The sequence below is a fragment of the Balaenoptera borealis genome, assembly GCF_965194805.1.
Source record: "Balaenoptera borealis genome assembly, chromosome: 19".
Taxonomy (NCBI): domain Eukaryota; kingdom Metazoa; phylum Chordata; class Mammalia; order Artiodactyla; family Balaenopteridae; genus Balaenoptera; species Balaenoptera borealis.
The window spans coordinates 33,032,678-33,045,212 of NC_138878.1; the positions used below are offsets into that span (position 1 = coordinate 33,032,678).

A 12,535-nucleotide genomic window follows, 5' to 3' on the forward strand; every position below is an offset into this window, starting at 1 on the left:
CTAGTTCACTGAAGAATTACTGTGGGCTACATTTGCAAATGCACAGAAATTATACTTAGAGCAAACCCTTGGAATAAGGCCTCTAAATTCTTTCATGTTAATCTGCCTGATCGCTTTGGAGCCCAGCACTAACACCAATCCCACTGATCATATTGTGTAGAAACAGTCAGAAAGAGGCCATAAGGCCAGTGCCGAAGAATAGCGTCAACATCTCGGACTTACTGTGATACAGTGTACAACACACATAAGAAAGGACACTGCCCCACTGCAGTAAAGATGACTGTATCTCAGCCCCAAAATTTCATCTCCCTTTTAGACAGTTCTATCTAAACATCACCATACCTTTTGCTCCAAACCAACAGTCATAACCCTTATTTTCAACAATAACACTAACATTACCCTAGTCACTCAAATTCAAAGCTGTTATTAAATCCATGAAGGGAGTCAGAATCTTTTCCATTCTTACCCTGTGGTACCTCTCACATTCACTCCTTCCCATTCCCATACCCATCATTCCAGTTCAAGAAATTATTCCTTAAACCCAAGTTTCCCACCAGGGACTTCTTGATGTCCCACAGTCAAATTCATACTCTAAAATGTTGTTTTGAACAAGTCATCCAAGCCTTGAAAAAATATCTACAGATTTGGCAGTGCAGTCAACACAAGCCTATCCTCATGAGCTTGGACAAGCACCAAGCACCTTCCACAAGAAGTTTCTGGACACCTGGGCTCAGGACCAAGGACTCTGAATCTCCAAAAGTTTCCCATGTTTGCTACCTTTTGGCATCTCCTCTTTCTCCATTTTGATCAACAATTAAATCTCTGAAAAGAAAAGGGCTTAAAGCTCATTTTCATGGACAACCAGGAGGAGCACCATAGCCAGCACTGAAAGGGAATGAATTCCAAGAAACAGAATAAGTGAAAGCAACTTTCTAAAGAAAAAAAGAAAAGCAAACAAACTCCCTGGATCTGGGGTACACAGAGAAGGCTGAGATGGTAAGCCCAGGTGAGTTTTAATTTTGAAAGAGGACTATGGAGACTTCAGGATGAAATCCAAACATCTTACTCTACATTTAAGAAATTTCCATCTTACCTCAATTTAAAAAAGAAAGAAAGAAAGAAATTTCATCTTAACTAGTGATCTAGTGGGTAAGAGAAAACATATACATAAAAGGAAAATTAAACATAAGCAAGCTATACCAAGAGCATGAAACAAGTACTACAAGATTTCAGAGGAAGAACCAAAAAAATCATGAACCTGGGCAACAAAGTCAGGATTTTGAACTGGATCTTGGAGTGTTCAGGGAAAAAGTCAACCAGTCTGGCCAAAACAAAGAACACAGAGAGATCAAACATGTGAGACAGAGTGTGTATACAGCTGTCCCACAGTTCCAGACCACTGTTCATGTGCTTTTTCTTCCTCTCCCTATCTGGACAGTCATGTCAGTTCAGAGGCCAGGGACCACCACGATTTGTTAATCTGTTAGCTAAATGTCAGTCATCCCAAGAACTCGGAATAGTTTTACTGTATTTAATCTCAGAATAGCGTTAACATTGAGGTGCACTCTGAATTCAGATTTTTTAAAATACCTGTATTAAAAAAAGCAAAACTTTTGTAAAAGTCAAGAAATAGGGATCCATAAATCACAACAAGAATTTTTAAGCACCCAGACACTTTTACAAAAACACTCTTAGGAACCGCTTAATAAAATTTTAAAAATTTAACTGCTGACATCCTCTAAAGAAGGAGGCAAAAGAATGGAAAGTCTGATGAAGTGATAAGCAGTTTTAAGACAGGTTTATAATCAGTTTTCAAACAGTAATCCCTCTGGGAAATGGAAATTCCTCTCCTTAATCCCTTTGAGGACAATATAATATTTGAATCAGGAACAAGAACATCTTGCTTCTACCTAAGTTCAAATGTGAGCCTTTTACAGTATCCTCAACATTAAATAGCAAGTAAAAGAGAGGAGAATTTCTAATCTATCAAAAAGAGAGGCAGCGAGCATTTTGGATTTATAATGTATCATTGCTACATACATATGCAGAAGCTTCAGTAAAATGAAATTAGGGAACTTCAAGATTTTAGCTGACAGTGATTACTTAACTGGAGCTTATTCCTGTGAAATGAAACTACCAGAATCCCTCAATATCAATTTGCTTGTCACTAAACCACAGGTTTATGCTTCATCTTGGAAATGCTAACAGGATGGAACCATAAGCCTTTTATTAAAACGAGATGACCATGGAGAGCGCCCTTGAAGCTTAGCAACAGAGGACTAAACCCAAAAAGGGTCCCCTCTGGAAAGTGAGGACAGGCTTATATGTACCCCAATGCCAGTCCTAAAATGCTTGATTGCATTTTCCATAAAAGGTGGGAGTTGTAATAGTAGCATACAGCAGACACCAGCCCACTAGAAGCAGATGGAACCCACCAACTCATTTTACCCAGACCTTCAAAAAGGTACACAGAACTCTCTCTGCTTGCCAAAGCAGGGCAGATCTGAATGGATGAATCTAAGAAAAGGTTTCACAAGGGACTACTAATGGTAATTTCATTTGCCTACTGTAGCCCACAATGTAAAATAGGATCTGAAAAATGAAAAGCAATTTTAAAGCTCATTCTCCATACTCAAGCTAAACACACACACACACACACACACACACACACACACACGGCCCAAAAGCTTTATTTTACAAAAATTTTTTAAAAAGACTCTATAATCTATTCCAGCTCAGGGGCTCTTCCAGAAGGGAAATCTAGCTGGAAACAGTCCCTGTTTATGTACATAATTCACTAGGGGTCAGGTAAGATTCCATTTTGTAACAGCTGAACTTTAAACAGAAAATCATTAGTGGTGCAACATTCATTCATTAGCATAAAGTTACCCCCTAGAATGAAAAGCACTGGCTGTCTCTGCCAGGATGACAACTTTACAGGGAGAAACTGGGGCCAAGGACCATGAACTCCTAGAAAGTTCTATCCGACTGAGAAGAAGAGCTCACCATCTCCATCAGCCTAAACTTAACTGTCACCCCATTCCTCACTCCCCACAGAGCAAGGCATCGCTAATATAGGAAAGTTTTAAAAATAAAAAATAAAGAGATGGGCCAAAGGGTCAATAGCAGGCAAAGCCTTTCAGGGCTGACACGATTCCTGTTTGGGATTGGGGGAGGGGGAGGAGCTTTCTGGATGTTTCTATTCTTGGCAAGGAAAGCACCTCCAAGTCCTGTACCGTCAAAAGGCACTAACACAGGAACGTTCTCAGGGAATGAATGATTTGCCTGTGGTAAGCGACTTCATTTTGGGGTGTGATGATGGGGAGCAAGGTGGGGAGGGCCAGAGGGCTGGAGAGGGAATAGAGGGAAGGTGTGTTTGACTAGGGAGGATGGGAGGAAAGAGTGGATGGATAACGGGGGGTCCAGGGAAGGTAAGGAGGATGTGGATGACTAAGGGAGGTGAGGAGAGGGTGTGGATGGCTGAGGGGATGTCCAGAAAAGGCGTGGAGCTGAGGGGGAGGGGGGAAGGCTGTGGACCGCTAACGAAGGTTGGGAGAAGGTATGGATGGCGGAGGGATGGAGGGATAGCCATCAGCCCCCTGAGGACCAGTAACGAAGGCAAGCAGAGGGGGGTGGCCTCACCCAGGCTCCCCCCCCAATCCCCCTTCTGTGGGCGTGTGCCCGGCTGCGCGTGTGCAAGGGCCAGGCCGCCAGGCCGCAGGGCCACCACTCACCCCACGACTCCCTGGTTGTAGTTCCTCCGCTTCCACGGGGTCCCGCTGTACAAGCCCCCGCTGCCGTCGGCCCGGCCGCCCCCCGCGGCCCGCCCTCCGCTGGGCTGCAGCAGGCTGTAGTTGAGTCCGTAGGTGCTGGCCTTATTGTCGCGCTTCCTCTTGTTGCTGCTGCCCGAAGCTGGGTCGGCGGGTTCCGCGGCGGGGACGGCGGCCGAGGAGTGCGGGGACGAGGACGCCGAGGGGGCCGGGGACGCCGAGGGGCCCGCGGCAGCCCGGCGGGCCCAGGCCGCGGGCTGGTGGTGGTGGTTGTTGTTGTTGGTCGTCTCCAGGGGCAGGAAGTCCCGCTGCTCTGCCGGCAGCGCGTGGCCGCCCAGCAGGCGCTCCCCGGAACGGTACATGCCGGCCGGGGCCGGGGCCGGGGCCGCGCCGCCCGGGCTGCCGGTGCTGCTGCCGCTCCCGCCGGTGGCCGTGCTGCTGCCGCCGCCGCCGCTCGCGCCGCCGCTGCTGTGACAGTGGTGGTTGAAGTAGAGGTTCCTCAGTCCCTGGGTCGTCTCCCAGATCTGCATCCACAGACTGTTGGACGGTCCGAGCTGCTCTGGCTGGAACCAGGCGATCCTCGGATCCATCAAACGGCGGCGGCCGCTGCCCCCGCCCCTCCTGGCTGCCCGCAGGGCCGCCGCCGCCGCCGCCGCGCCTCAGGCGCACGCCCGGCCTCGGCGGCTGCTGCTGTTGCTGCTGCTGCTGCTGCTGCTGCTGTTGCTGCTGCTGCTGCTGCTGCTCCCGGCCCGCCGCGGGCGGCGCGGTCGCGCTGTGAGCCCGGCCGGCGCCGGCGGCGTCGCTCCCGCCCTCGGGGGCTCCGCGGGCCCTCCCCCCCTCCCTCCGCCCCTCTGCCGAGCCCCTGTCACCGGGGTCCCCGTGCAAATGGCGGCTGCAGCGGCGGCTCTGGAGAAGGGCGATCGTCGGCGGCGGCAGCGACAGCGGCGGCGGCGGCGGGACGCGCCTGCTCCGTAGCGTCCTTGCTCCTCCGGCCCCGGGGCGGGGCCTCTGCCGGCTCCGCCCCTCACGCCCCGCCCCCGCCCCGCCCCCACAGCGCGCGCCGCGCCGCGCCGCCGGTCCAGCCCCAGAGGCCGCGCGGTGCGTCACAGAGGCCGCGGGAAGGTGCGTCTGGGGCCGAAACCGCCCGGCTCAACCGTCCCGGCGCCGGGTTGGTAGAGGGTAGCACGTACCTGGGCGTCCAGGCGCCCCTGACGCGCGTGCCGCCTCCGGTCTCAGTTTCCCGGTCCCTGAGGCTGGGTGGGGCCGGACGGAGGTCGCCGCCCCCTCCGCAGGGAATGGATTGTGGGAGGTGCCGCCCCGCCCACTGTCCCCTCCCCCAGTCTGCAGCGCCGGGACCCCCCTGGGCTTCTCCGACCCCTCCCGAGATCTCCGCTCTAAGCACTGTTCCAGAGGGGAGAAAATGCGCCCCCTCTCCACCCGAGCGTGTGTCCCGGACCCTGCCTGGACGCAGGCTGCCGTGCCATCCCACTACTCCCTGCGCCCGCTCTGCCGCGCCCTGGCTGGGGTTGGGAGCCGCAGGCCTTGGCGGAGGGTCCCCCCACACGACCCCCAGACTGGAGAAACTTGTGCCCACCTACAGGGCTGGACGCGCTTCTTCGTAGAGTGCGTAAGCCATGGGCTCAAAACCACCGTCACACACCCCAAACCGACTTTATGCAGACTTGCACACAGAAACACGCACAGGCGCACCGGCAGGGAGACAGACACAAGGTGTTCAGCGTGTGAAGAAACTTTAGTTGCCCTAAAGTGCACCAGCAACCATGAAGAACCCTTCTTAGTTCAGAATGAAAGAAAACCCAAAACCTTTTAAGCCTAATTTGAGGACCATATTGTTGGCATCAGCAGAGATTTTCCACAAAGTGGTTATTTGCATGTCTTCCCAATTCCTGTGGGGAAAAGACAGGGATTTTAAGTGTTTTAAATCATCAAGAGAAAAACGGAAAATAAGTTAGTACGTTTCATGTGTGCCCTCTAAGCTTGGTCCAAAGTCCAGAATGAGCCCCTAACGCCCGATTTTGGCCTATTTTGGGAGCTCAATTTCCTGGAAAGGTTTTTTTGGCAAGGGTGAAAAATTAACAAATTACGAAGCATTGCTCTACCTTTTTTCTTGCTCAGAGAATAACATGGGCGTAAATATGGAAAACACACCGAAAACCCTAAAGAATTTTGGTTCGTTCTATTTGTTTGTTGTTGCTTTACTATAAATCAGTATTAAAAGTTTTCTCAGAATGAAATTTGCTATGTCCTGAGAATTACATAGCCAGGAAAATGAGTAGTGATATTTTTATGCTATTCACACTGGCAAATTAAAAATAAAGCATTGTATAGAAAAAAGTTTCTTTCCATGACTTCAAATTTGTTTTAAACATTCAAGTGAGAAAAATGCAAAGCCAAAAAAAAGTAAACATTACCAAGATCCCACCGTGTAGAAATAACTAGCATGAAGACTTTGATAAACACTCTTCGAAAAATCTCTCCATGCATATATGTTTCAAGACAGTCTTTCTTATTTTTACTTATTTCCTTATTTACTTTAAATCTTATTCAGTCTTTTAAAATAGTTTTTCAGATGTCCAAGAACACATTAAATGATATTTAAACCAAAAAAAAAAAAAGTATTCAGAATTAGCAATAGTACACGCCGGAAATTAACATTTGTTATTTTTGAATGCTTGTTTCTTCAGGCAAACCTTCAGAACTACTAAAGTATTACCAAAATGATCATATGAGTTAATATACATAAAAGTAGTTCGTAAAATGTGGGCTGTAAGGCAAGACATTACTGTTCTTGTTCACCTGCAGGTAACGCTGACTGGTTAGCCGTGTCACATGTCCATGTTTCAAGGCACTCATTCAGTAAATCTTGGTTGAATGTTTAGCATCCTTGCAGAACTGAGCTAATTGTTTTAGAGAAGATAAATAAGCAACCAGGGCCTTTGGCTGCCTTCCATGAATTTACTGTCTGGTTAGGGAGGCAAAAAAAGGTAAATATTTAAAGTCAAATTAAAATTCATTCAGTTAATTCAACAAACATGTCTTGAGCAATTATTATGTGCCAAAGTCTGGGGATATAGCAATGAACAATACTGACGATGTCCCTGCCAAGCATATAAGGTCAGACAGTGGCTAAGCGCTGTGAAGAGAAAGAAAGCAAGCTAAAAGGATAGTGACAGTGTGCTATTTTTAGATGGGCTAATCAGGGAAGGCTGCTCTGAGGAAGTGATATTTGATCAGGGACTTAAGTGAGGGAGTGGACCATGACCATCTAGGGAATGACACATCAGACAGAGGGAATAGCAAGTGCAAATTAGCAAGTGCAAAGGCCCTGAGGCAGGAATTTACTTTGTGTGCAGGATGATAAGGCAATGTAAATGAGTATTGAATGTGTATAGAATCATAAAGTATCTCTTCTGGAAGTTTCCTCAAAAACCATACAGTCTAAAACAATAGGGAATTTTAAATACACAAAAATATATTCACTTTCCACAACAAATCTCAATGTTTTGTCTCAAAGTAATCTACTACTGCGACCAAAGAGAAAGACTACATTAATTTCAATAATAAATTTTGATTACTCAACCTTTTCATTTTGCTATTTAGAACACTACATTCTTTAAAACCACCTTCATTAAACTGATGAGCCAGAAAACACAGCTATCAAAAACCCAGACATTGGGGACTTCCCCAGTGGCGCAGTGGTTGGGACTCCACGCTCCCAATGCAGGGGCCCCGGGTTTGATCCCCAGCCAGGGAACTAGATCCCACATGCATGCCACAACTAAGAGTTCACATGCCACAACTAAGGAGCCCGTGTGCAACTAAGGAGCAGGCGAGCCACAACTAAGGAGCCCACCTGCTGCAACTAAGACCCTGTGCAACCAAATAATTAATTACAAAAAAAAAAAACCACCAGACATTATCCTGCATAATACAACGTCCTGTTCATTCTCAGCATTCTTGTTCTTAAGGGGGAAAATATTGAGTTGATGGTCTCAACTTGCAAGATTTACAGAAACACCAAGATTCTGCAGAGTAAAAATTAAGTAGATAAATGAGAAGCAAGTTGCCCAAGAATCAGGCAAATTTAGGTACAATTTTGTTGATTTATTAACTTGAATAAAACAGAAGGGGAATTGCACATACATACTACTACATGGTGTTATTAATAATTGTCATTATAATTAAATCTTAGACAGTGTGTGATTATATTACTCCACTCCAGAGTTCACAAAACCATGAATAATGGTCACATAGTTATAGTTATTAGTATCTTCTGTGTTTAGCAAGTGAAGTATTTGCCCAGGTATTATTAATAATCTTGGGCTTAGGTACCATTTACAACTTTCCCTTTTTTACACAGAATACACACCATTGTACCACATTTGTTTCCTCCTTTGTGAGTACAAAGAGGATTCCAAGTAGGGAATTACATTTCAATGAGACTTCAGAATAACATGCAGTGTGGAAGCCTGTATCTTGTTCTGTACAATGAAAATTTCTCCCATTCCTAACTTTTAGAAAAAATATTGCTCAAATTGTGTGCATTCTGGGATCTTTGGAATGAGAGTATCTGTGTGTGTATGCATGTGTGTCTGTGTCTACACACGTGTGTGTTTAAAGTCTTTATACTATAATTTCTATACCATAAAATTCACTCATTTTAAGTGTACAATTTAATAACTTTTACTAAATTTACAGAGTTGTGCAGCCATCACCACAATCCAGGTTTAGAGTCCTATGGGTTCAGGGCCTGAATAGGACAAAAGGCAGAGGAAGTAGGAATTCACCCCGTTTTTCACGCCTTGCTGATTCAGCTGAGACATCTCATCTCATCTCATCTTTTCCAGCCTGGACTGGGATTTATATCATTAGCGTCCCTGGTTCTCAGGCATTCAGACTTGGACTGAATTACACCACTGGTTTTCCTGGGTCTCCAGCTTGCAGACAGGAGATCATGAGACTTCTCAGCCTTCACAACTGCATAAGCCAATTCCTCATAATAAATCTCCATATAAATCTCTATATATGGATATATATTACATATATAACAAATCCAAATAATAGATAAAATATATATCCTCCCGGTTGTTTCCCTGGAGAACCTTGACTAATATAGGTCATTGGTGCTAGGAAGTGGAGGTGCTGCTCTAACAAATACCTAAAAATGTGGAAGCAGCTTTGGATCTGGGAAATGCGTAGAGACTGGGGAAGTTTGGAGGCGCATCGTAGAAAAGCTTATACTGCCATGAACGGCCCTTTAAAGGTAATTTTTTTTTTTTTTTTGGCCGCATGACTTGCAGGATCTTAGTTCCCTGACCAGGGATTGAACCCAGGCCCTTGGCAATGAGAGCGCAGTGTCCTAACCACTGGACTTCCAGGGAATTTCCCCCTTTAAAGGTCATTCTGATGAGAGGTCAAAGAAAAGAGACCTGTAGAGAAAGTCTCAGTTTTCTTTGGGGATACCTAAGTAGTCATGAACAGTATGTTGGTAGAAATATGAATGGTAAAGGCCGTTCTGGTGAGGTCTCAGATGGAAATGAGGAACACGTTGTTGGAAACCGGTGGGAAGGCGATCCTTGTTATAAAGTGGTAAAGAACTTGGCTGAATTGTGTTTGTGTTCCAGTGTTTTGTGGAAGGTAGAACTTGCAAGCAATGAAACTGGGTATTTAACTGAAGCGATTGCTAAAAAAAAGTGTCGAAGGTGTGGCTTGGCTCTTCCTGGCTGCTTATAGTAAAATTCAAGAAGAGAGAAATGACTTAAAGACAGACTGTTAAGCAAAAAGGAAGTAGAACTTAATGATTTGGAAAATTCTCAGCCTATCCATATTGCAGAAAATGAGAACACTAAGGATATGGCCAAGTGACCATTTGGGGCATCAGGAAATGAGTAAGGATATGGCTGACACCCCAGGAGGAAAACTGCCAATTTGAACTGAAGGAGAAGGAAATAGGAAGGAATGAAGGAAGGCTGTCAAACTTCGTGGATTTTACAGGATGAGACCGTCGAGCTATTTGGTGAGATCATGTGCTGTTCTTCAAGAAGAGAGAAGAGTGACCCCAAAGGCGATTCAGAGATCATCAGGGCTGCCTCCTTGGTTTCAGAAAAGACCATTGCCTTGCTTCTACCAGGCCAGACAGCCTCTGCCCAGAGCCGGAGGGGCAGGGCTGCCCAGAGCTGTGGGGATGGGGCTTCCTGGCAGAGTCCTGGGGGCCGACTCTTGCCTAGTAGGGCTCTGGAGGCAGCACCTCCACCCCATTGGAGGTGGGACCACTGCCCCAGTGGGTCAGAAAGGTGGGATTTCTGCCCCAGTGGGCCTGGAGGGGAGAGCATGGGACCAAAGAGGGTTATTCTGGAGCTTTAAGATCTCATGGAGTTTGGCTTGCTGGGTTCTGGACTTGCTTGGAACCCATCACCCCTGCCTTCTTCCCTGTTTCTCCCTTTTAGAATGGGAATGTCTGTCCTATGCTTGTCCCATCATTGTATTTTAGAAACACATAATTGGTTTGGTTTCACAAGTTCACAGCTAGAAAGGAATCAGCCTCAGGATGAATCATACCTCAAGTCCCATCCATACCTGATTTGGATAATATTTACATGAGACTTTGGACTTTAGACTTTAGAGTTGATGCTGGAATGAGTTTAAGACTTTTGAGCAAATGTATTTTGTGTGTGAGAAGGACATGAATGTGGGGGATCCAGGGGCAGAATATTATGGATTGAATGTTTATGTTCTCCCAAACCCTACTCCCTGATGTGATGGTATAGGAGTCTTGGGTTGGGGGGTGGGGGGGAGCTGGGTATAGGATTAGGAATAGATGAGGTCATGAGGGTGGAACCCTCACGAATGGGATTGGTGCCCTTAAAGAGTCATGAGAGAACTAGCTTCCTCTCTCTGTTCTCCACCATATGAAGACACATAGAGAAATTGGCAGTCTGCAACCTGGAAGAGGGTTCTCACCAGAATCTGACCATGCTGGAACCCAACCTTAGGCTTTCAGTCTCCAGAACTGCAGGAAATAAATTTCTGTTGCTTATAAGCCACCTTGTGGTTTTCTGTGGCATTCTGTTATAGCAGCCTGGACTAAGACACTTGTTCATGAAAGAAGTTTCCAAAGCCCCTGTGGAGAATCCAGTTTTACTATTGCTCTTGTTCTATTTTGATAGTCACCTTCTGCTTTATGCCCATCAGACAAGTGTGGTCTTCCCTGCAACAAAACCACTCCTACAAACTTCAGACAACCTCCAGACCTGCCCTATTTTACCTCCAGGACACATTGAAAGTCCATTCACTTCCGTCTCCTCCCACCGTATTCTGCTGAGCCCGGGCCACCAACACTCCATGCCTGGGCTGCCACAATACCATTCCAATTGTTGTCTCAGAGTATCCACACTTTAACTTCTCAATCCAACATGTCACAGCAACCAGAGTGAACTTTTAAAAATATGAAGTTGACTATATCCTTCGCCTTCAAGTGTATAATAAAATCAAACTCTAGATTTTTTCTGCCCAAACCCATTCCTCCCACTGTCTTCTGCATCTCAGTAAATGGTGACACCATTCTTCAAGTAGCTCAGGCCCAAATCCTTGCCATCACCCTTAACCTTTCTCTTTCCTTCCCACCGCCCATCAATTCCACCCTCAGTGCTGCAGGCGCCACCTCCGACTAGATCCGCCTACTTTCCAGGAAACACACCAGTGCCACTTCGATCCAAACCATCATTGTTTCCTGCCGAGATGGTTAAAACAGCTTACAAACTGGTCTCCCTGCTTCCACCGACGCCTCCCTTCAGTCTGTTCTCACCCCAGGAACCATGTGATCTTTTGCAAAGGTAAGCCAAACAACGTTTCTCCTCTGCCCCCAATTTTCCAATAGCTCTGCATCTTGCTCAGAGATCCTTACACCCACAAGGTCCTATCCCATCTGACCCCATCTCCTCTCTGACCTTGTGTCCTACCACCTGAGCGATGGCTTGCAGCAACACCAGTCTGCCGACTGTTACAGAACTCTCCAGCAAGCCCACAAGGTAGGGCCTGTGCACTTGCTGTCTTAGGCTGGAGCCCACTTCTCTTAGCTCTCTGTGCAGCTTCCTCACTTCCTTCAGGTCTCTGCTCCCATGTTGCTGCCCCCCTGAGTGGCCTGCCCTGACTGCACCCTTCACTTCTGTTCCATTTAGCCAGATTTATTGTTCTGCTTTAGCATTTATTTGCAACCTTTATCTGTCTATTCCTTTGTTGTCTGTCTTCCCCCACTATAATGTAAGCTCCATGACCGCAGGGGCTTGGTTTGTGAGGTGACGGACTCTAAGACGCATGCCCCCACCCACGATCCCCACTTACTGGTGTTTAATTCCTTCCTCTTCCATGCGGGTGGGACCTGTGACTTATTTCTTTTATATATATATGTGTGTATATTTATTTATTTATTTATTTATTTATTTATTTATTTATTTAGGCTGCGCCGGGTCTTAGTTGCAACATGCAGGATCTTTGTTGTGGCATGTTTTTCAGTTGAGGCATGTGGGATCTTTAGTTGCAGCATGCTGACTCTTAGTTGCGGTATGCAGGCTTCTTAGTTGCGGCACGCGGAGTGTTAGTTGCCGCATGTGAACTCGTTGTTGCAGCATGCGTGTGGGATCTAGTTCCCCAACCAGGGCTCGAACCCAGGCCCCCTGCATTGGGAGCACGGCTTCTTACCCACTGGACAACCAGGGAAGTCCCATGTGACTTATTTCTAACCAACA

The 12,535-nt window shown here is 46.7% G+C and overlaps 1 protein-coding gene and 1 long non-coding RNA gene across 5 annotated transcripts in view; one reads left to right on the forward strand and one right to left on the reverse strand.

Moving 5' to 3' along the window:
• Positions 1–4,805, reverse strand: part of TENT4B (terminal nucleotidyltransferase 4B) — a 63,465-nt gene extending 58,660 nt beyond the window's left edge. The window contains exon 1 of one of the 4 annotated variants that reach the window (XM_082366656.1): positions 3,735–4,805. In XM_082366656.1, coding sequence (XP_082222782.1) covers positions 3,735–4,360 — 626 coding nt within the window. In that variant the 5' untranslated portion in view covers positions 4,361–4,805. The remainder of the gene's footprint in view (positions 1–3,734) is intronic. The other 3 variants (XM_082366655.1, XM_082366654.1, XM_082366653.1) reach the window with 3 other exon arrangements.
• Positions 1–12,535, forward strand: part of LOC309616285 — a 409,627-nt gene that overhangs the window by 260,818 nt on the left and 136,274 nt on the right. The gene's annotated exons all lie outside the window — the stretch shown is intronic.